The 22,979-nt window shown below is 31.8% G+C and overlaps 1 protein-coding gene across 5 annotated transcripts in view; it reads left to right on the top strand.

Moving 5' to 3' along the window:
• Nucleotides 1-19,017, top strand: part of CD47 (CD47 molecule) — a 74,752-nt gene extending 55,735 nt beyond the window's left edge. Inside the window, exons 5-11 of one of the 5 annotated variants that reach the window (XR_012488064.1) lie at nt 2,743-2,835; nt 4,105-4,197; nt 7,061-7,153; nt 9,514-9,560; nt 11,689-11,720; nt 14,434-14,458; nt 15,024-15,056. Coding sequence is in view for 3 of the 5 variants with exons in the window: in XM_074301113.1 (XP_074157214.1) it covers nt 2,743-2,835; nt 4,105-4,197; nt 7,061-7,153; nt 11,689-11,720; nt 14,434-14,458; nt 15,024-15,056; nt 17,495-17,499 (374 nt within the window). In the remaining 2 variants the exon portion in view is untranslated. Of the gene's footprint in view, nt 1-2,742; nt 2,836-4,104; nt 4,198-7,060; nt 7,154-9,513; nt 9,561-11,688; nt 11,721-14,433; nt 14,459-15,023; nt 15,057-17,494 lie in introns of those variants that run through there. The other 4 variants (XM_074301113.1, XR_012488063.1, XM_074301114.1 and 1 more) reach the window with 4 other exon arrangements.
• The last annotated feature ends 3,962 nt before the right edge of the window (nt 19,018-22,979 follow it).

Raw genomic sequence — 22,979 nt, 5'->3', positions numbered from 1 at the left:
TAATTATCTTTATTGCATTAGTTCAGTACAGTGTATTATTTTAAAGTGGGTCAACTCAGGTACCTCTGGACCCTGGGATATACTGACCACATGAGGCTTAATAGTCTACCAATAAATATTGAGCATCTGTTATGTTCCCAGCAATATGCTGGGTGTTTTGGGAGAAGAAAAGTATTATAAGACCTATTGCCTGATTATTTTCTCATAAGAACCTTAGTTTAGATAAATAAAAGGAAATATATGTATATGGATATACACATATATAAGTTTATATACATTTTTCCTATTTATATATATATGTATTAAAGTATATAAATTTATATATGTGTGTGTGTGTGTGCGTGTGTGCGTGCCTGTGTTTGCTTATTCCTATCCCTGTGTTGCTGTACTACATACATATTTATACAAACACAGGCATAGGAATAAACATGATTTGGGTGTGAAGTACATTTATCTGGACATTAACCGAATTGTCAGCAGAATGCTGTATTAGGGATGGGGGAAGGAGGAGACAGCTAAGTGGCACAGCCCTAAAAGTCAGGAGGACCTGAGTTCAGATCGTCTCAGACACTTAACACTTCTAGCTGTGTGACCCTGGGCAAATCACTTAATCCCAATCACCTCAGCCAAAAAAAAAAAAAAAAAAAAATGAATGAGGGGAGGGAAGAGAGACAAAAAATTTAGCATGCTCTCATCTAAATTGTAAGCTTCTTGAAAACCTAAAAAGTTTAGAAAGGCAGTATATCACATGCAAATATAACAAAACAAAAGTGCAGAGAGATATAAGCAAAGTACTGAGAGATTTTGAGTAGCACTGTGCTTGGCATACAGTGCTTAATAAAAGTTTAATAGATTGGAGGAGGGGAAAAGGTCTTTCCTTAATAGGAAATCTGAGGGAAGGCTTCAATGGATTAACTGATATCAAAGTATTGAAAAGAATTGAATAGGTAAAAGGGCAGTGAGAAGGCATCCTAGGAATAGGTAGGTAGTTATGTGATAGAAAATTCAGAGCTTTGTTTTTTGTTTGTTTGTTTGTTTTTTTGCTTTTGCTCTGACTTTTCTTGCACAACATGACAAATATGGAAATATGTTTTAAAGGATTGTGCATGTATAAACTATATTGGATTTCTTGTTCCCTTCGGGAGGGAGAAAAAATTTGGAACACAAAATCTTAGAAGAATGAATGTTGAAAATTATCTTTACATGTATTTGGAAAAATGCTGCTGTGAAAAAAAGAAAATTCAGAGCTTGATGGGCTGTGAATACTTCATTTTCACTGAAATGTAGAGAGTAGAGAGGAGTACTGTGAGATAAGGCTTGAAAAATAGATTGAAAGCTAATTGTAACAAATGTCAGCGTTGTTTTTTGGGTTTTGGGGGGTTTTTTTGTTTTGTTTTTTTAGTTAGTAAAAATCCTCCCATGATCTTGGACTGCATTAAGAGGAATATGACTTCCAGGAATAAGGTCATAGTTCCAGTGTACTCTACTTCTGGATTATTGTGCTCTGTTCTAGTTGCTGTGTTTTTAGAAGTTTGGAGTGTTTCTAGAAGGGAGAAATCAGGATGGTGAAGGGCCTTTGAGTTTAAGCCACATGAAGATTGATTAAAGGAACTGGTCATGTTTAACTTAGAACAGAAAAGGCTTAGGGGCAAGTATTTGAAGGCCTGTCATGTGGAAAAGAAATAGATTTGTTCTGTTTGGCCCCTGAAGACAACGAGTGAAAGTTGCAAAGTGGCAACAACTTAATTGTCAGGCAGCTAGCTTGATGTCAGGAAATCTCATAGTAATTAGAGTGTCCAGAAGAGGAATGGGTTGCTTTGAGAGTAGTGGGTTCTCCCTACTGGGAAGTCTTCGGATAGAGGCTGAATGATCAGTTGGTGAGTATGTTGTTATATCAAGGATTCCTTTTGTGTATGGAATAATGTCAATGGCTATTTTGGAATTCCTATCAAATTCTATGATTCTGTTTGGTTTGTTTTTTTAAGTGAATATCTGAGCATGTTTACGATAGAGACAAACCTGAAGCATTTTACATGTTTGGAAAGTAGTCAGAAATAACGTTGGTAATTAATATGGAGATAAATTATGGAGAACTTTGAAAAACAGTGAGATTTTAGATTTGATATAATGGGAAATTTGGATTTGATATAATAGGAAATCGGCACAGATTCTTGAATTGAAAAATAATATTACAAAATTGTAGGAGAAATTAATCTCATAGAAGCATACAGTTTGGATTAAATGAGGGAAAAATTGGAATTAGAACACATTGGTATTTATTGTAGTCATCTAGGCATGACATGATAAGGGACTTAGATTTAGTATAGTAATAATCAGAATGTTAAAGAAAGGGTGAATATGAGAAACTCTTCAATTGAAGACATGGTAGAACTTAGGAATAGATAAGGTAAAGTGAATTAAGACAAGAATAATGGAAGAATGTAAGTTACAGGCAGAAATGCAGTGGTTACAAAGTAGAAAATCAGTTTGGGGGCAAGAAAGATGTTGAATTCAGTTTTAGAAGAGATGAATCTGAGGTGAAGCAGGTTTTGATAGAGACTTAATTACTGATCTTGCCACTTTAAAATGCTTATTTCCTTTTTTTTTACATGAGAATAGTAGTATCTGTGTTCTATTCACTAAAAAAAGTTAAAAGTATTTTTAAAGACATAAAATATTTTATTTTCATTGTAGTTGTAATTTAATATACATAAAAATTAAAATTAATTTTGCTGTTAACAGGTGAATATTCAGTAAAGAATGCTGCTGGTCTTGGTTTAATTGTAATCCCTACTGTGACATTAGTGCTACTCCAATATTGCGTATTTATGACAGGTAAAGATTCATTTCTTGTTATATAGCACATGTTTTGCCCATTTGGCATTTATTTACTTTTATCTTTGCTGGAAATAATTTTTAAAATTTTAAACAAAAATAACTTCAAATATTTTTCGAGTTATTCTTGGTATTATAACCTTTAAACTGTGATATAATTTTTAAGCTGCTTTAGGTTTTGGAGGCATTCAAAACTTCTGTAAAAAGCAATTTTATTTCATGAACTATTTTCATATATATTTGATGTCACTCAGTCGATTTGAAATCATGCTGTGTAATGGCTTGATATTTCTTTTTATTCTTACCACAGTTTGGTCATCATAAAAGAAAAAAGCAAAGTAAAACCTTTTCTACAAAGGATTTCTACATCTTACATTTATATAAGAAATAAAAATAATGTGGTCAACACTTTCTTTCTAATGGCCTTCTTTCAAAAAAAATATTATGATGTATATGCTAAACTAATCTCTTTCCCATTTCTTTCTTCATTATTTGCATTATTCTAAAAAGACTTCTTCAGAATAGTGCTTTAGTTCATAAAGCAGAAAATGTTCTTTGATCTGTTTTTGGTAAACTTTGAATTTTATAATTTAACAGGAAGTGAGATGGATGGACTATATGTACATCAATCTTTAATATTTCAATTTTTTAAAAGTGTGCTTTATGAAAATTCACACTGTAATAAAATGATTTATTTTTCCTTGAAGATAAATTACAAAGATATTTTTTATTAATAAATACTCTAATCTTTCTGGTATCTTTTAGTCTTTTGGTCATGTAAATGGAGTCTAGTGCATTTTGAGAACAGGGGTTCATTTGTTATAACTTCAAAAACCTCATTAGGTGGCCAGGTAATTTGGTAGACATTGCAGTGTTTATAAGAACGAACACATTTGCATAATGAAATTCTTCACCAGAGCAATTTTGTATGAGCATGAAAAAGCCATATGGAAAGAAAAATATATAAAATACAGAGGAATTATAAAAGTGTCATTTTTAAGATATTACATGTTTAAAAAATGTTGGGCTAGCCTCCTGTTTGTTGGGATAAATTTAGAACAGAGGACTAGTTCTTAGGTTTTATAGTTCTAAAGACTATTAGGTTTCCACAAGAAGGCTATTATTTTCCTAATGATTTTTGCCTGTAACTTCTAAAAATAAGAAACCAGAGAATTAGTCTTCAATTCTTTGATCTTAAATGCCTAAAGAGAAATAAAAGCTTTTAAAGGTTTCTCTTTCAAAAATTTAGTTTATATGATTTTTTTCCAGCTTTTGGGATGACCCTCTTTGCCATTGGTATATTGATTCTGCAATTACTGGGTTACATATTTGCTGTCATTGGACTAAGCCTGTGTATCACAAGTAAGAAATAATTTTTTTCTATATGGAATTTTTATTTTCTTTCTTTTGCATTAATAGTACTGTACTATTGAAAACAATTTCTCTTGTTCCAACTGGGATTCTTTTTTTTTTTTTTTTTTTTTTTAATTTGCAAAATTTTTTTTTTATTATATATATATATATATATATATATATATATATATATATATATATATATATATATTTTATAATATTATCCCTTGTATTCATTTTTCCAATTTACCCCCCCTCCCTCTATTCCCTCCCCCCGACGACAGGCAATACCATACATTCTACATGTGTTACAATATAGTCTAGATACAATACATGTGTGCGAATATCACTTTCTTGTTGCACAATAAACATTAGAATCCGAAGGTACATGCAACCTGGGCAGACAGATATTAGTGCTAACAATTTTCATTCCCCTCCCAGTGTTTCTTCTCTGGGTGCAGCTACCTCTGTCCATCATTGATCAACTGGAAGTGAGTTGGATCTTCTTTACAACTGGGATTCTTTAAAAAAAAAACAAACTCATTTCCACCCAACAAGAACAAATTCTTTCTTGATTGTTATGAAAATGTTTTTTATAGATGACTTATATGATCATTGGTTAGAAGCAAAACTGTAGTTAGTATCCAGTTTGGGGGAGGATTGCTTGAAAGAAAAGGAAATGGTTTTTGTTGAAGCCAAATAGAAATGATGTCTTCTTAGTGTAATGAGACATTTGTTATATGGTCAAGGTATTTTTCCCTCTTATGCTTTCTCATCATTTCATCAAAGGAGCTAAGATTATTATAACAGTGTTGTCTCACATTTTTATACCATTCCGAGGATGTTTACAAGTATTACAAATTCATCATGCACAATTTTTTTTTTTTACCTCTTAAAGTCTATATAACATTTAGCAGTATTCTTATTATTTAGCACTTAAGCAATCATAGTTAGCTAGGCATATCATTCAGCTTATAAAAATTCAAGTGCCCCTTATTCTCTAGGAATTTTCCTTCTTGAATGAAAAGGCAGACCAAAGCAAATAGACAAAACAAAATATATTACTCAGTTCCTTTATTCCAATAGAGACTTCTCTAAACAGAACATTGTGCTGGGTCCTGGGTATAACATAAGTTTTTATATAATAATTCCTGCCCTTTTAGGACTTAGAGGCTGATAATCATAGATATATAAAAATGGCATTGTCCTCTTAAATTTTGACAGTAAATTTGTTAACAGGTAATCTGTAAGTTCACTTGTTTCTAGTTTGAACTATTGATTTTAGATGCCTCTAATAGTTTTCTGAGAATTAATTCAACAACACTTAAAAAAAAAAAAAAGACTATCCATTTTGAAGACTTAAAGACCCAGAGATTTGTATGTAGCTCTAGGATGAGAAGTTCAAACACATAACTTCCATTGGTCTTCTGTTATAACAGTGAAATATTTAGGGATTATAAAGCCCTATGATTATTTACTTTGTGATTATCTGTTTTTAGTATCCAGTTCTTTCTTGATCTTCTCAACTTTAATCATCTCTCAGAATCTTAGACTTTTATGATACTTCTGATAAAAATTACCAATAATTGCATATTCATTCACTTTCCCTAAACCTAATTCATTAGATTTTACTATAATTCAAATTCTTAATTTTCAAAATCACCCACTATCTCAGTAGTATTTTTTCAGTGGAATCTAATTTGGTTAGAGTTCTAGAGGAATGGTATCTGTTTGTTTGTTTGTTTGTTTGTTTGTTTTTCCCAAAAACAGAAAAACAGATATTCTCTAATAACTTTTAAATATTCCAACTCAGGCTCTACTCAGCTTTTTCAGGGTTAGTTAGCCTGGTTCTGCTGGAGCCATTTTGGTGTCTTTAAGACTATCTTCCTCGTAGTTGATGGACATGCCATATATATGGAGAAAAGATCTTTTTGGAAATTTCTTCACAAATCAAAAGTACTTACAATAAACCTCAAACAATTCTTCACCCTTGCCTTATCAAGCAATAACTACCTGCCTAACCCCATTTTTTATACATATCTGTCTGTCTCATCTCTATATCAAGAATAAGCAAGTGCTTATTTATATAGAGGAAGATGGTACACAAATAATGAATAATAATGTTTTCTAGCACAGTTATCTGAGTCTTTGCTTTATGCTAAGATCTTGATATATTGAATTCTACTGAACATCCTACTAATGGATTTTATTAAATTAAGGACAAGAATGAAGTTGCCTTGAAAAACTTGATTGTTACACATAGAGGAATTAAGAACATTTGATATTGAGCTTCTGTCTAAAGGAACAGATTTAATCATTGCAACTGATTTTGTGAAACAACTGACTACAGAAATCTAGGGGCTTATCTAGCATGACATTATTCAGGGTGTATAACTTTCTTAAAGTTATAAAAATAAAGATAAAATTGTCATTTTATCAAAGCTTTTGTGGCATTTTTAAAAAGCATTTCCCCTCTAAATGAGATCAAATAAGTCTTTCTTTTTTCTGGATAACAGAAATAGTCATAGAGTGAACTGTTAATTCTGCTAATAATAATAATAACAACAATCATAATAACAAAAACATTTATATATTATTCTATGGCTTGCAAAGTATTTTACCTATATCATTTCATTTGATCCTCACCACAATTCTTCAAAGTATGTCCTATTATTCTCCATTTTTATATCTAGGGAAACTGAAGACAAGAGAATGTAAATGACTTATTCACATGCACAAATTCAAGTCTCTTGACCTCAAGTTCAGCACTCTATTTACTGTACTACCTAGCTACTACTGTTATTATATTTCTATATGAAATGAAATTGTTTCATGTAAGCTTTTAACATAAAGTAATATTTATTTTTGGCAGAGTGTTCTCCTATGCAGGGCCCTCTCATGATTTCAGGCTTGGGTATCGTTGCCCTTGCAGAATTGCTTGGTCTAGTTTACATGAAATTTGTGGGTAAGTAACACTTTATTTTCTGTCACTTTATTCTGAAAATTTGGATTATGGAATTTAAAATTTTTGCCTGATTTATTCATTTTAGGTACAGAAAGGATTACAAAAAGCTTTGAATTTAAAAATAAGGATTTGTAGAGAATAATAATTGGGGGGGAGAGGGAAGTTCTTTTTACAACAACTAATTTCAGTTATTTCAAACCATTTGGAGAGAGGAGAGAGTTGGAATTAATAGGAAGCTTATATCAGATTCTCCTTTTAAAGAAGAGTCCACTTAGTTAAATTCAAATTAGAGGTGGGTCAATAAATGTTTTAATGAATAATTTTGAAGCAGAGTATTAATTTGTGTATGTTAAAATATACTTGCAGAATCCTAACCATTTGCAAATCAGGCAGAGAATAATAGATAACTTTAAAAACTTTTAAAAAATACCAACAACAAAATTATTACCATTCACATTAAAAAGCAGTGAATTTCAAAGCATGAAGTTGGCATTTAAGCCTAATCCTATCTATCAATTTGTAGAAAACCTAATTTCTGCAAATGATTTTTAACTTATAAATGGACATTTCCAAGTGATAAAATGGATAGAACAGCACATCAGAGATAACATTTACTAAGTCTTGCTATGTTCTAGGCATACCAACTTTCACCCAAAATAAGCTTTTCCTTTACAAGATCCTCAACAATTGACCATGTAGTCTCTGCTGTGAAGATGCCTGGCATCAGAATCTGATTTCATTTTTTGCATGGTTCTAGTTGTTAAGAAGGTTTTCCTTATATTAAACTATAACACAGCCTTCTTACATTTTTCATTTCTCTTGTTATACCCTTAACAAAGTACTGAGAAAAATTTGCTCCCTATGGAACAACTTTTCAAAAAGGTTTGGAAAGAATTTGTTCTTTTAGATGAATTTAATATACCTTCCCCTCTGCCTGCTCCTCCTCCCTTTCCCCTCCAAAAAATTATGGTTCACACTAGTTATTTGCTTAAACAGCATCTTTTCCTTAAGTGAAAACAGATTTAAAAAACAAAAACAAAACTAAGAACAACAACCCAAAACCAATTGTCTAGGTTAATTTAAATTTCATTAGTGGAATTAAAATTGATGAGTTCTTACTATACTGGGATTTACTTCAATAGATAGATTTCTTTTAAGTTGTATAAGTGAATTTTTTTCTAAACCAGATCAGTTTTTAAGTGATACCTTATCATTTCCTGTCTGAATTGGCAGCTCCAAATGAAGTGTACTAAGTTATGTTATCCATTCTGGGTTTTCACCTGTATGATTTGCAAATACACACACACACACACACACACACACACACACACACACACACACACACACACCTCTCACTATTTAAAAGAAACTCTTATAACTAGTCTTACTCTAATTCATTTGATTTGTAATTTCAGTGAGCATTTTCACAATCAAATCTTTTTTAAACTTACCTTTCTCATATCTGAAAAATTATAGCTGATAATCCCAAGGCAATCTCAACTTTTTTGGTTGTTTTAGACATATACAAAGGGTTGATGCTTACTCTGTTTTTATGAATCTATTTTGTGTGAATGGAGAGTAATCATCATGTATATAGTTCTTGGAACTTAAAAGTGACACTGCTGGTTTAGCAGATGCACTCGAACAGTTTCATAACCTAAAATAAACAAAGCCCTACAGTAACATTTTGACATATGTTGAACATATATTGACATATAGACTATAGAAAACTACAGATTAGCATTATCTATGTTGGGTTAAACTTCTCAATCATATTTTATTCTTGTTCTGAGTAGTTTTGCAGGCTGCTACTGAATTTCATATCTGGTTTATAGGACAATTGTAACCTGAGCGTAGAAATGTTTCCATTAGTGAGGAGAACTTTTTGGTTTTTTTTGGCTTAGTACTTTAATTTTGTATTCTATAGTTCTAACCTGACATTTTTTAGTAATTGTTACCTTAGTAACTTTCTCCCCGTGGTTTTTTTCTTCTTCTTTTTTCTTTGCCCATACTGGGAATACTGTAATCCAGAATGTGGCGTCTGGGCAATTACAAACTTTCAACTTTGGAAATAAGCATAGTTTTTGTTTTGTTTTGGTTTGGTTTGGTTTTTTTTTTTACACATTATCATGTACAAGGCACTGTTATCACAAAAGCAAGAAAACACTGTAACAAAACAGTTCCTGCCCTCAAGGAGCTTATGTTCTCCTGATAACAAATTTCTGACAGGTACTTAGAATTATTATTATTTTTAACTTCACACAATTTTGGATTTCTTATAATATGTGCTAAGAATGTAGTCTTACATATTATTGAGAATATTTTAAATTAACTTTTCAAACAAACTTGTTTGATGCCAGAGTTGAGAGGCACTCCTCCGGTCAATTGATGTGCAAGAAGAAAAAAGGTACAGGGGAGTTTCTATTTAGGTGGTGGTGCTATATACTCAAAACTTATGTATCTTAATTGTTCACATACATAATGTCACATTAAGGTTGCAAATTTGAATATACTGATATGGAAGTAAAAATTAAATGTTTCCATCAGTCCTCACCATTACCCATGTTTTACTTTAGAATGGCTTTGTTCCAATATTATTTACTAAGCATTAAACCACTTAGTTTTCAAACTCTGAACTGTCTCCTACATGGTGAGTTGTTATAAGAATTTTAAATTGTGCATTTTTCTTTATTGATATTTACATTTGTAGCCTTAATTGTAATATTATTTTAGAATTTTAGGATTCATTTTCTGGAGGGTTTTTGTTGTTGTTATTGTTTTGGTTTGGTTTGTTTTTTTTTAACTGAATGTGGATTTTTTTTTTAATGGGAGGTGTTTTGATATTCACAAAAGGAGACAGGAGATAAGAATAAAAACTTAATGGAATCGAATAAGAAAGAAGATTTAAGGCAGCTAACTAGAATCATTGAAGTAAGGCTTGCTTCTTTTTAAAGGGTTTCCATATATCACTTGGAAAGTCTCCCTACTTTAAAAAAAAAAAAAGCTATTTTTACTGTTCAATACATTAATGCTCAATTGCATTCTTATGTACACAAATCTAGATTGATACAAGCCACATTATAATCAGATTTACTTCTGGACTGTGAAGGAAAGAGAGGACATTGGCTGAGCCAAGCAAAATTTTTCATGAATATTTTGAAACTAGGAAGTAAATTATAAAGTATGTTAAGAGTCAGAAAGATATTCTAAGGTTACTGTACAGAGATACATTGGAAATAACACTATTCATATGGGTAAGAGTTTAACTTATTATTCAAAAAATCTTGACACTGCACTTTTTATCTGTCATAAGCCCCTATATAAGGAGTAACAGTCTGTTAAGAAAGATTAATAATTATGTTCATTTACATAGGGCCCAGAGATTTACAAAGTACTTTTTTTGTACAATAACCCTATTAAATGGAATTAAGGTAGAAATAAAACATCTGGTAACATCTGGCTTTTATGTACTTAGATTTGTTGGGTCAAAGATCTGATCAGATCAACAGATATGGTTGTACCATATAAATTTCATTTTCCTGTGTTTACCATTGTTTATAAATGTGTTTCCTCAATGTATACATGCAAGATTGCCTTTCAGACAACTCTTTAAAAATATTATGAATCAGATACCTAGGAGATGAGATCACAAACCAAAATACTGTCTTTAAATGTTATTTTGAAGGGAAAAGTAGGTGTTGTGCTTACACTAAAACATAACCCTGCTAAGAAATACAGCTTAGTGGCTTAAGGTTAAATTTTGTATCCCCAGCAAAAATTTCAGATTGAATCTTCATTTCTTGTGTAAATTGCATTATGTGCATGTTGAGAAGGGACCCTGCAAGAATAGGAGTTGACTGAAGACATGCTGTCTGTCAGCATAAAGTTTTACAGAATTATAAATGTCTCATAAATGTCTGTAATTCTTATTTGTCAAGAATAAAAAAAAAAAAGTTCTTCAGGTTACTTCTCCTTTTATACAAAATTCTTACTTTCCAGGTAAGTCGATAGATTTCCCCAATATGAGTGACTCTGACTGATTCTATGGCCTTAAGATAGTCTTGACTGTTGCCTTCAAGATAGGACTGTGCAAATGATAACTCCTCCCAGAGACAAAACTCTGTTAATTCTTTTCCTGAGCTGTCATGGCTTTTATACAAAAGCGAGTTGTACAAAATATAGGAGGATAAAAGATTACTGACTGTAAGGAAAAACAAACAAATGAAAAAAAAAAACACACATTTTTTCTTAAGATATACTTGGCAGCAACATTTCTATGTAAATGAAACAACTGCAGTACAAAAATTACAATAATTTATTCTCAATTGACTATGAACTACCTAGGATGTAAAAATAATAATAAATAATATTAATAAATTGTGTTGTATTGAGCTGATACTTGCTGTCAAGTTGTTCTCGTTTGAACTTAATAAAATTAAGTATCATTTATCTTAAGTTTCTTTGTGAAATTCTGATCTTTTTTTTTTTTTTTTTTTTTTTTTTTTTTTTTTTTTTTGACATTTTAATGATTTCAGCTTCCAATCAGAAGACTATACCACCGTCTAGGGTAAGTTGCTATTAAGATAAGGAGTTGCAAGTCTGATGAATGCAGGAATCACTAATGGTCTATATTAAGCCTTTTATTCTCTATATAGAATTTTACCAAGTTGGTAGAAAGCTGATATCATTCCATTGAAGTTTATGTTACCCAGTTTTCTGTTTTTGTATTATCTAATGAGTAGCCATAATTCTATACTTGAACTTAGTATTAGTAATTTTAGTAGCAAAGAAATGGATTGAATGAGCCTTTAAAAATCATATTGCTATCTCTTACCCAAACCAGGAAGTTTGCTTTTAAAAATATTGTCTGTTAACTCTAAACTCATGACAGTAGCTAAGATCAATTTATAAAACCCATCATGGCCAAGATAATTTCAATTTTTTTTCTCAGAACATTATGCTGGTAAAAAAGAGTGCAAACCAGAGGCTAGTTAGGAACATTGTGAGCCTATGGCCATAATAAGTCCCAGGACAGGGATGTTCCAGGAAAAGTCGAAGCCTTCTTCTATGAACACAAAGGCAAGAACAAGTCAGGGACACCAATAGCCTTCATCTGTTGGACTTCAGACAGAAACTTTGAAGATTAGTTAAGGAGTGAAGCAAAGATACTGGAAGCCTGCAAAATTCAAAACCTTGAGGACAGTTAGACTTCTGTACTTCTTTCAGACAAACCTAATAAAAAGATAAATAAGGAAGAAGTCAAGGAACTGAATAGAATATTGGAAAAGTTATATATGGAATTATATACATATATATTATGTATACATATCATATATAATATATATTATATATATCATATATATCATATTATATATAATTGTATAAGTTATATATATGGAATTTTATATATATGTAATTGGAAAAGTTATATATCTTGAGGCATGACATAATGAGGATAGAAAGAAATATCTTTCAACTGTCTTATGGCAATTTTATAAAAGTTTTTTTGGTATTAAAAACTTCAAAAACAAGTATGGAAAAGCAGATATATTAAATATATCCTTTACTGATCATGGCACATTAATAATGATATTCAATAAAGAGTCTGCAAAGAAAAGATAAAAAATTAATTGAAGATTAAATTATTCCACAAGAATTGATGGGTCAAGTATCAACTTGTAGAAACAGTAGTTAATTTCACTAAAGAAAATGGCAGCAATGTGACTGTGAAAAAAATGGGGGTAAGGTGGTGATCAGAACAATCCTTAGGGGAAAATTCTTATCTCTGAACACTTTCTGTATATAATTGAAAAGACAAATGATTGATGTGCAATGAGGATTAAAAAAATTTAAAAGTAACAAATCAAAAAAGTACAACTAACCACCAAAATAGAAATTCCAAACATCAAAGAAATGGAAACCAAAAATACCTCAATTGAATTGGTAAATAAAATGAGGTGTTTTTTCCCCCAAAAAATAAAATAACCTTTAGCTTACTTAATTTTTAAAAATCAAAAAATAAATCACAGCAAATAAAGAAGAAACAAAGGAAATTCTTAGAAAATATTTTGCCTAATTATGTGCCAAAAAAACTGACAATATAAATGGTTATTCATACATCCAAATATTGACATAAAATAAGAGAATCTAAATTATCAGAATAACAACAACAACAAAAGAACTTAAAGTAACTTAACCTTAGGAAAAAAGAGAATAATCAAGCCATACATAAATTCACAAAGGGATTTAAAAAAAAAACAAAACACAAATGAGGACAGATGGTCTGCCATTCAAAAAACACTTAGTTTTAATGTGTTTAAAAATAAAAAGATGGTTGTAAGACTAATTTTTAAAATATATTTTATGAATTATTTAGATATATCTTTCATTTCATTAACTTTTTCTTTCCTGACCTTCCATCATCAAATTTTATCACATATTCTCAGAATACTCTCAAGAGAACAGAGGTGATCTAGGCAGAGAAATATAAAAGGAAAACTGATTTAAGTCCTCCACAAGTAGTGCTGAGCCCCAGACATTATAAGGAAATCAACTATTTCATTGAGCTCATCATAAAGCTTCATTAGAGGTTGACCATATTCATGTCACCAGAAATGATCCAAGTTAAGAACTGCTCATAGGTTAAACACACATTGTTAATCTGACAAACTGGTTAAAAGGTATATGTCTGAAAAGCTATCAGAATCCATTTTTGTGCATCTCTTTATCCCCAAAAGGTATTGTAATCAGCAGTTAGTGTTACTCAGCCTTTTGGGGCCTCTGTCTCGTCTTCTGTAAAATGAGTGGTTGGACCAGATGACTTCAACAATACTTTCTAGCTCTAATTCTATGATCTATAACAGTCAACTTTTTAACATGTATATAATTTAGTGATGACCCTACCATTGGCCCATAAAACTTAACAATTTTTTCCTTCTACATTTCATGGTTTATTTTGTGTGGTTTTTAAGGTGAATTCTATCCATTCCCATTTCTTGCAGAAATAATGTTTGTTCTATTGATTACTGCTTTTTGTGACTTGAATTTTTTTTTATAATAAATCACTTCTTTCCCAGAAAGAATAACTCTTGATAGTAAATAGAGTTCAGTTATTATATGTTAATGAGCTGAGTTACCAGTATTAGCTATAACCTTTATTTTCTTGGATACTTAGATGTTAGACTCCATAGTATTATGAAATATTAGCTCTAAGTAGCCTAAATATTAAAGAACATAAAACAAATACAATTTTCATATAATTTATTTTAAATATTTTCCAGAAAGCTGTAGAGGAACCCCTTAATGGTAGGTGTTCATATCAGTTTGTTTATACTGGGTTTTGTTTTTTTTTTAAATAAAAAAAATAAATAAAAAACAGTTCCTAACTTGGACTGGCTCAATAGTATAGAGAGAACTTTTGTGGAGAACTGAGATTCTTCTTGACCTTTTTTTTCTTAAGAAAAAGTTTCCACTTATTTGTTGCCACAGTGGTTCAGAGTGAACGTTACAAGTTCTGGAATATAGTGGCAAAATTTTAGATTCCATCATGGGGTATTGCTAGCCTTGCAGTTTCTTAAACCTAGACCTTGGGCTTATATTCCAAACTGAGCTTTCTTTAGAATAAATCTACTGGGAAGGGGGATGGAGAGGGAGGAAGAGGAGGAGGAGGAGGAGGAGGAGGGAGTAAGTGTAGAATCCAAAAAAATCAACCATATCTGGTTATAGGTTTTCAGTTGTTTTTTTAAATAACCCTCAAAATTAAATAGGTTTTATAGAAGTTAAATAGTTGGCATGATATATATATATATTTTATTTTGCCTTAATTGTGTCAAATTTCTAACTGCTTGCTTGGCTTGTTACTAATTCTTAGCGTTTAAAGAGTCAAAAGGAATGATGAATGATGGTGAGTACTAAAATTCATTTGCAACTATAGACTTGTTTCAATCAAGGAATTTTTTTAAAAAAATCAATATTGTTGCATTGATGTTAGTAACATTGCTGTGATAAAAAGGGATGCTGTCATGTCATAAAGATGCTAAAATTTTTAAGATGTGAACCTTTCTTTCTGTGGTGTCATGGTTCCAGATCATCCCCTACTCCCTGCAAAACAAACAAATAACCAGCAACAACAAAACTTTCATCTAAATTTTCAAAAAATATTGTTTGTTTTATAAGACAGAGTAATGATCTGAACAATTGGTGTTAGATTCACAGTGAAACGAGAAACACTAAACTATTCATAAGTATTCTTATAGCCCATGCTGACTTTATAAACCACATTACTAACATTATCCATATTTTATTGTATTTAGAATGTTAAATATCTTCCAATTACATTTTAATGTGATTCAGGATGTACTCCAAAGTATGCAGTCTGGGTATTTGATATCTCTGATCTAAGGTGTATCTTTATCTTGACAGAATCTCTTTTATCCTTGTATCATCTTTGAGGACATGTCTCTATGCTTTCATGCAGGAACTTTGTTCAAATTTTTTTGAAGAATTAAAAAAAAAAACCCCAATATAATGATACTTAGTTCCCTCCCCCATCTTTTTGTAAAACATAAGCCTTCCTATGTCACTTCCTTACTCAAACTCTAGTGGCTTCTTATTATTTCCAGGTTCAACTGTAAAGTCCTCTCTTTGGCATGGAAAGCCCTTCTGAACTTTGCTCCTTCTTATCTTTATGATCTTCCCTGTCTTCCCCCAAATTCCCCTGTTCTCATCTCCATCTCTTAGCTTTTTTGGCTTCCTTCAGATCTGAGTTCGAATACTTCCTTCTACAGGAGACTTTTCCAAGTTTTTCCTAGCTGCTTTCTCTTCCATGATTATCACCCATTCACTCTATATATACCTTGTATGGATCTAGTTCTTTACATGCTGTCTCTCCTGTTAGAACATAACTATTTTTACATTTCTTTGTATTTCTAACACTTAACACGGTGCTTAGCAGAAAATAAACTCTTAATAAATACTTTTTGATTGACTGTTTACAAGTATATCTTTTCATTATTTAAATTTTCATAAGCTTGTTGTTGGCTTTTTCTTTCTAAAATATTAATGGCTTATGGATTCATTTTTTCCCATATATGTTTATGATCTTTCCATATTTTAACAGATTTACATGGTAAATATTTACAATGTTAACTTGGTTCTGCATGAAAGAGTATGAGATTATGGAATGAATAGCTTCTGTCAGTGTTATAGATCATTAGTCTTTCATATGTTGCTTTGAAGGCTATGCCCTAAAAAAAAAAAAAAAAAAAAGGAATGAGCTTGGATTAAGGATGATCTGGTTTTTGAAATACTGTTTTGATATTTACTACCCCTTTTTGCCTTAGTTTCCTCACATATAAAATGAACATCCTAATAAGTCTTGGACTTTTCTCACATGGTTGTTTAAGAGACTCAAATAGGTCATTCATATCAAGTGTTTTGCAAATTTTGAAGTATTATATAAATATCACTTTTTTTTCCTTTTTACCATCCCAGAAACAAAGGGCAACAATGAATTAAGAGAGCTTGGCTCCTTGTCCAATTAATTCCTCCATGCTATTTGTCAACACTTAGCTAATTTCTGAAGTCTGTTATATGTTGGGGAAGCCTTTTGAAAATAGTGATTCATTTCTGTACAGTAGGGATCACAAAAATTTCATTATTTATATTGGGGTTTTTTTTAACAAACAGGCTTCACTTAATTTATTTGGAGAAGAATGGTAAAGGTTCTGTTGATTTTTACTTAGTTGTAATTTAGGAATAAACAAAAAGCTATTTAAAAGTGAACTGGTTTCTATGGAATATGGTAGTGTGGAGTCCCTTGATTACCTGAACCTATCTTTTCTTATCTTTTCTTCCTTCGTGCTTTTTTTTCTTGTTGCATATTATTTTCTTGCAGTTTCAGAAAGACACTAAGACTTTGGAAGACAAGTATGAGAACTTTGAGTCCTCAGTATGACATCTCATCTTTTGCTTTCTGATTTACTGTCTTTTTAGCCAATATTTTTGGGAAAGTTTAATGAATGGGATCAATGACAATCACATATTTCTTCTGGACATAAGTCTTAATTAAGTCAAAATCTGATTCGAATTTGATACTTTAGAAAATTTCAGCAATAATTTTCCATAAATCTTGATTGATGACTCAGTGGTTCTTAAATTGTATATATTATTAATTGTTCTTCTTTTGAAACTAAGGAGGTTTCAGGTTGCTGCTGAGTGATCAGTGTACTTGAACTCATGTAGCATATAATAAAGACTCTTGAGTTGCTATTTAGAAGCATCAACTTGCTGAATGAAAGTGTACTTGAATACTGACTGCATGTTTGCTCTTTAATTCTGCAGAGTAATTGAAAAGGAATGATGAACTCTAATTTGGAGGATAGTCGATGTGAATGGAATATACTTGTGCTCAGACACCATGGCCTGGATTCATTATCTGAAGAGAAGAAAAGAAGGAAATTCACTGGTTTGCATCTGAGGGTGGGGGGGAACCCACCACCACCCTTAAACGATTGCTATGGTTAATTTTATATTCAAAACAACTATAATTTAATTAATTAAAATTTATGGAGATGTATATTGTATTGCCCAATTGAGAACTAGTTTTGGGGGAATCATATTGTTCAGTAGGGATTAAGGTAGAAGTTGTACCTTTCCAGAATGTTACCTTTATCAAACCCCTTGTCCTGTAATTTGCTGAATTTTTAAAAAATTGGTCAAAGGTGAAATTCACCCTGTACCAGTTGGTGGCTGCTCCAAGACACCTGTGAAACATAAAAACCAATGGTTTCCTTCTAACTTTGAAGAATAGCATTCCCAGGAACATATTTCACAGGCAGTGTTTTTTGGGTCACAAAATATTTCTGCTACTTCTGGGTCAAGAGAAATAGATTTTTTAAAGTCAAGTCAAAGTATCTTACATCTTGCATTGCCACCTAGCATCTGTCATATGCTTACCTATGTGGATAGCGGCCTTCATTCTGGAGGGATTAGCACTCTTGCATCTTCACTAAATGGGAAATGCAATAGTCAGAACCTTCTCTAGATTTGGGGTGTTAACTAAGGCCCTGCAGCTTAACCTTGTGATTTTTTTCTTGATGTTTGGTTTTTGTTTTTCTTTGTCCCCACAACCTTTTAAATCCTGTCTTGTTCTCCTGTTAATTGCTTCTGTCTTACAAGATGTTGAGTCTTTCCTCTTCCTTGAACCAGGTTCTGTGACATACTCCACTAGTTGCTGAAAGGAATGGATCTTGTTCCCAGAGCACTGCTTTCCAGTCTTAATTTTTTGGCAAAAATAAAATCAGCATCCCAAGGGTATCATCCAGTGTTATTTCACATAGTTTTTGGTCTGGGGCATGAAAAACCAAGATTGAGACTTGAGCTTTGATCTCCTGCATGGCAGTACAGTCTAGTGCATCACCATCAGGCCAGCTCCTCCAGAGGGCCTTTTTTAAAACTATTGTTGTATCTATGTTGCATGGAAAAACAACTCATCAACACCATCCTCTTGTATTCCCTCCTCAACCTCTCCCTTCTCTAAGACTAAAATCTTAAAAAAAACACACAAAAAAACCTTTCCTGCCCTAGTTTGAAGTTTACCATTATGGCAGCTGTGATTGCCTGTACTTTTAGATTATTAGCACTTGTTTTTACCTTGTTCATGTGTCTGTGAGTTGAGGGTATGTGTCTGTGAGGGTATGTGTGTCTGTGTGTTTGTTTGATAGGCACATGCTTATTTCATGTGGACAATTGGGTGAACACAGAGCAATTAATTGATTTTCTACTTTCATTAGTTATTTAAAACAAAGGTGTTTAATTAGGTAGAACTGATCATTAAAATAATTTGGATATTAAAAAAAAAAAAAGTCAGTTGTCCAGCTTTGTGCTCATCAGTACCTTTGAGTACCAGCCATTTTTCCCGTTTGTATAATACAGCAGTCATATCTGTGGTTGCATTGATGATAGTTATTTCTTAGTCCACCGAATGTTCCCATGTGCCTCTTTTGTATGCTAGTTCAATACTACTCAACTTAATTTTCATATTTCATGTTGGGACCAAGTGGTTTGTCTTTGACAAACCAAAATTTAATGAACTTTTGATGCCTCAAAAAAAATCAAGACACTTTTTACAAAGCCAGCTCTATTTTTCTTTTATATTTTGTCATTTTTCCTTCCCACTCTTTGTGGTGTTATTCAAAATATTGGCTTAAATAGAGGAGCTAAGTTACAGGAAGTCCATCAGTTCCTGCTGCTCTTCTTTCCCCTGAATTATTTCTACTTTGGGAGTATAAAGGGGGAATCCATGTTGATAAAATTGAAAAATAGCTAAAAGCAGATGAAATTGCAAAAGTTCAAATCTCTATTTTTTAAAAGAATAGCCAGATATGAGGATTTTTCCGATGAATTCCTCACTAAACTGCCATTGTCCTTTTTTTTTTTTTTTTTTTTTTTTTTTTTTTTTTTTAATATAGTGAATTCTCAATATTTCAGGGACAGTTATGCAGGAAGTATCCTTATTTTTGTATTCTCCCTATTTCTACCTGCCTTTGGGGCTTTTCACTGCCACCAAAGCAACTCCATCTGAAAGTAGCAGCCAGAAGATTGTGAAGAGGAAATTAATTGAATTAGTCATGTTTTTCTAAGGCATGTGATGTAATGGTTAGCACATAGGTGCTTAATAAATGCTTGCTTACTGATTTTCAAGCAGTTCTGGAAGAGGTTTGACCAGGGGGAGGACATTGAAACCACTAGCCAGAGTAGGTTTGTGGTTTTTTTTTAACATCCATGTATTAAATTTTTTGCAAAAGAACTCTGTCTTCCTTAGGTTTCCATATTGCATTTATCACTTAGTCTTTTTTATTCCTGCCTCCATAACATTGTCTAGATTTCCTTTCCTCTCTCCATTTCCATGTGGTTTTAACCATATGACATTTGAACTACTAAAATGTATTAAACATGTATCTGTTATTAGCATTTACCATGTTTTATTATTTTTATTTAGAACAATTACCCCTTGGATGAATTATGTAGTGGAAAGAGTACTGAACTGGGAGTCATGAGATCTCAGTTTTAGTCTGCCACTATAGTCTGTGACTATAGGAAAGTGATTTCCTTGAGCTTCAGATTTTTTGCTTATCTGTAAAATGAGTGGGTGGGTATGGGTACCTAAAAATATTTGAAATGATTTTTGAGTTTTTTTTAATCACCTCTAATATAGTTTTACTCAGTTTCCCAGCAGTTTTCTTGGCTATCTTTAGCTATTTCCATTTATTTGGTCTATATACCTCAATAGGAATTATGTTTCTCACTCATCATTTTGATCAAATTGTTCTTAAACATCTGTTCCCAGTTACCTTAATGCTTCAGAAGATCTAATAGTTTCTCCAACTCTCTTCACCTATTAGTTATTTTCTTTTTTATTCTTTGTTCAACCTATCCTCCTGTACTGATTTACCATAACCTTGGGTACAGTTCTTTCACTCCCTTTTCTAACCTCTAGCATTTAAGCCCTTACTTATGAAATACCTTCCTCCTTTACTAACCTTCCTCACTTGCTACCCTTCTTCTTCAGATTCACAGATTCATCATCCCTTTTCTTTACCTTACTAACAAAATCCCTATTTACTTAGTACTTATGTATGTATGTCTATACAACTATTTATGGGTGTACCTCGTTTTAAGTAAATCCAATATATAAAACTTCAGAAAGTAAATATGGAAATTATTCCTCTCTAAAGAAGTTCCTTTTTGGTGAATTCAAACTAATTTAGTGGACATACCTTTAAGGTGCAGACAGAGCTGCAGCATGTTGAATTATACACACCCACCCCCATACATGCACATACATGTTAAGATATTTTTCCTTTATCTCCCAATAGATGTTTCAGGAGAATAACAATCATATTCTTTATTTCTTTCTCCCCACAGTACCTAGTTCAATGCTTTGCACACAGTAGATAGTAATTTGGGTTAGTAATCAAGAGTTGGCTATAATTAGATTTCCCCCCCCCCTTAGACATATTAAAGTAAATAAGAATTTTTTTCTTTTGACAAGTTTTGTGTTATGGAAATCTTAAAAAGTGATTTTTTTTTAACATGAAAATTTAGGTCAAATCTGAAAAAAATTCATTAGAATATTACAACTTTTTAAAAACAGGGGAGCTTTCCTGTCAGTGTGAAGGAAATGAATAACTTCTTTTAATAAGAGGCCAATTTCAAAGCACTTAAATAATCCCCTTGAGGTCTGAGAGAGTGATGGTAGAGTCCCATCTCATTCTTTCCAAATTCTCTTCGCTTTTCTAACAACAACAACAAAAAGAATTACAGTGGTACTTTTTGTGGTCTCTGTGAAAAAAAAATACTACATATATACACCATTCATTCATCTGTTTGTGAAAAACAGGAAAAAAATATTTGTAGGGCAGCTCTATATGATTTTTATTTGTGTTTTGTTCAGTGTTTTTTGTTGTTTTTGCAATGTCTGTTGTGTTTATGTGCATATTGTAGGGAAAGATCACAAATAGCAATCATCTACTATTCCTCCCAAGCCCATTTAGATCCTGAGTTTGGCTGTTCTCATATGTCAGTGAATATAATCCAGTTAATCCATGGAAGGAGACAGCAATAAACAGGAAGTTTTTCTGATGCTAAAATGTTAGTACCTGCCTTATATGGGGGAGCATGTGCCTGAGCTTTTGATCATAATGGCTATATACTCTGGCTTTATTTAAAATGTTTCTCACAAATTCAGACTTTTCAAAAGAAAATCACCTTTAATGGACTTCCTTGTAAGGCAACAGCAATGGAACCTTAAAGTCTTGTGGTAGGAATTAGTGAGGACGAGAAGCAGATTTTTATTTTTAATTAAATGAAGCATCATTTACAAAAAGCCATTGTCAAAAATTGGATCCCACGTATTGTAAATATCCATTAACCATTCTAAATGAAGAAAACTTCAGTTTTGCTATGTACAAAGGCCCTTTGGGGGGCTTTTCTGTATAGCAATTAAAGGTGTGCTATTTGTCAGTAGCCATTCTTACAGTGATTTAAAAACCAAAGTTGTTTTACAGCTGTGTTGTTACTGTCAGAGTTTTTTTTCCTTTTTCTTTATTTTTTTTTTTGTTTTTAATATGTATTAAATCAATTTGTCGCTGTTTGAAGCTTTGAAAATCTGCAATCTTTGCCAAGGTATTTTTTTTATTTAAAAAAATAACTTTGTAAATATTACCCTGTAATATTATATATACTTAATAAAACATTTTAAGCTGTTTTGGTGAGCTGCCTATATTACCGCTGTAGTGGACTACAAAAATGCAATCATGTGTAATTTGAAGGGATGTGAATTTTCAAAGATTTAAATGTTGAGAATGAGACAGTGATTGGAGGGGGAGAGTAATGATTATTGATTTCTAGATATTTCAAAATGTATGAGGGAGAGTTAATAACCAAGGTGAATCTCCGTTTCTCATAAACATAATGTATGTATTACTACATTACCTCATTATAGTTGAATGTGTGATGCTTATATTTGCTGCATTATAAAAATGGCACTGTTTTTGATCATGTTCCTAAAATAAAGTATTTTGAAGATCAAATTCATCCTAGTTACTGACTCACCCTCATAAATAATCTGGAAAAAGATGGCAATGGAGTAACAAATTACTAAAAGGAAAGAAAAAGTATTCTTGACTCATTTTATTACTTATTCTCTGTTTCTGTGGCGTATTGGAAGGGATACTCTACAAGATATCCCTAAACTCTTAGGGCAATTTTAAGCTATTAAAGCTAAACTAGCTTTTTAAACTTTTGGAACACCTTATACTGGGAG

This window comes from Sminthopsis crassicaudata, chromosome 3, assembly GCF_048593235.1.
Source record: "Sminthopsis crassicaudata isolate SCR6 chromosome 3, ASM4859323v1, whole genome shotgun sequence".
Lineage (NCBI taxonomy): Eukaryota > Metazoa > Chordata > Mammalia > Dasyuromorphia > Dasyuridae > Sminthopsis > Sminthopsis crassicaudata.
The sequence above is the reverse complement of the archived record's forward strand: the minus strand, read 5'-3'. Positions and strand labels throughout refer to the sequence as shown.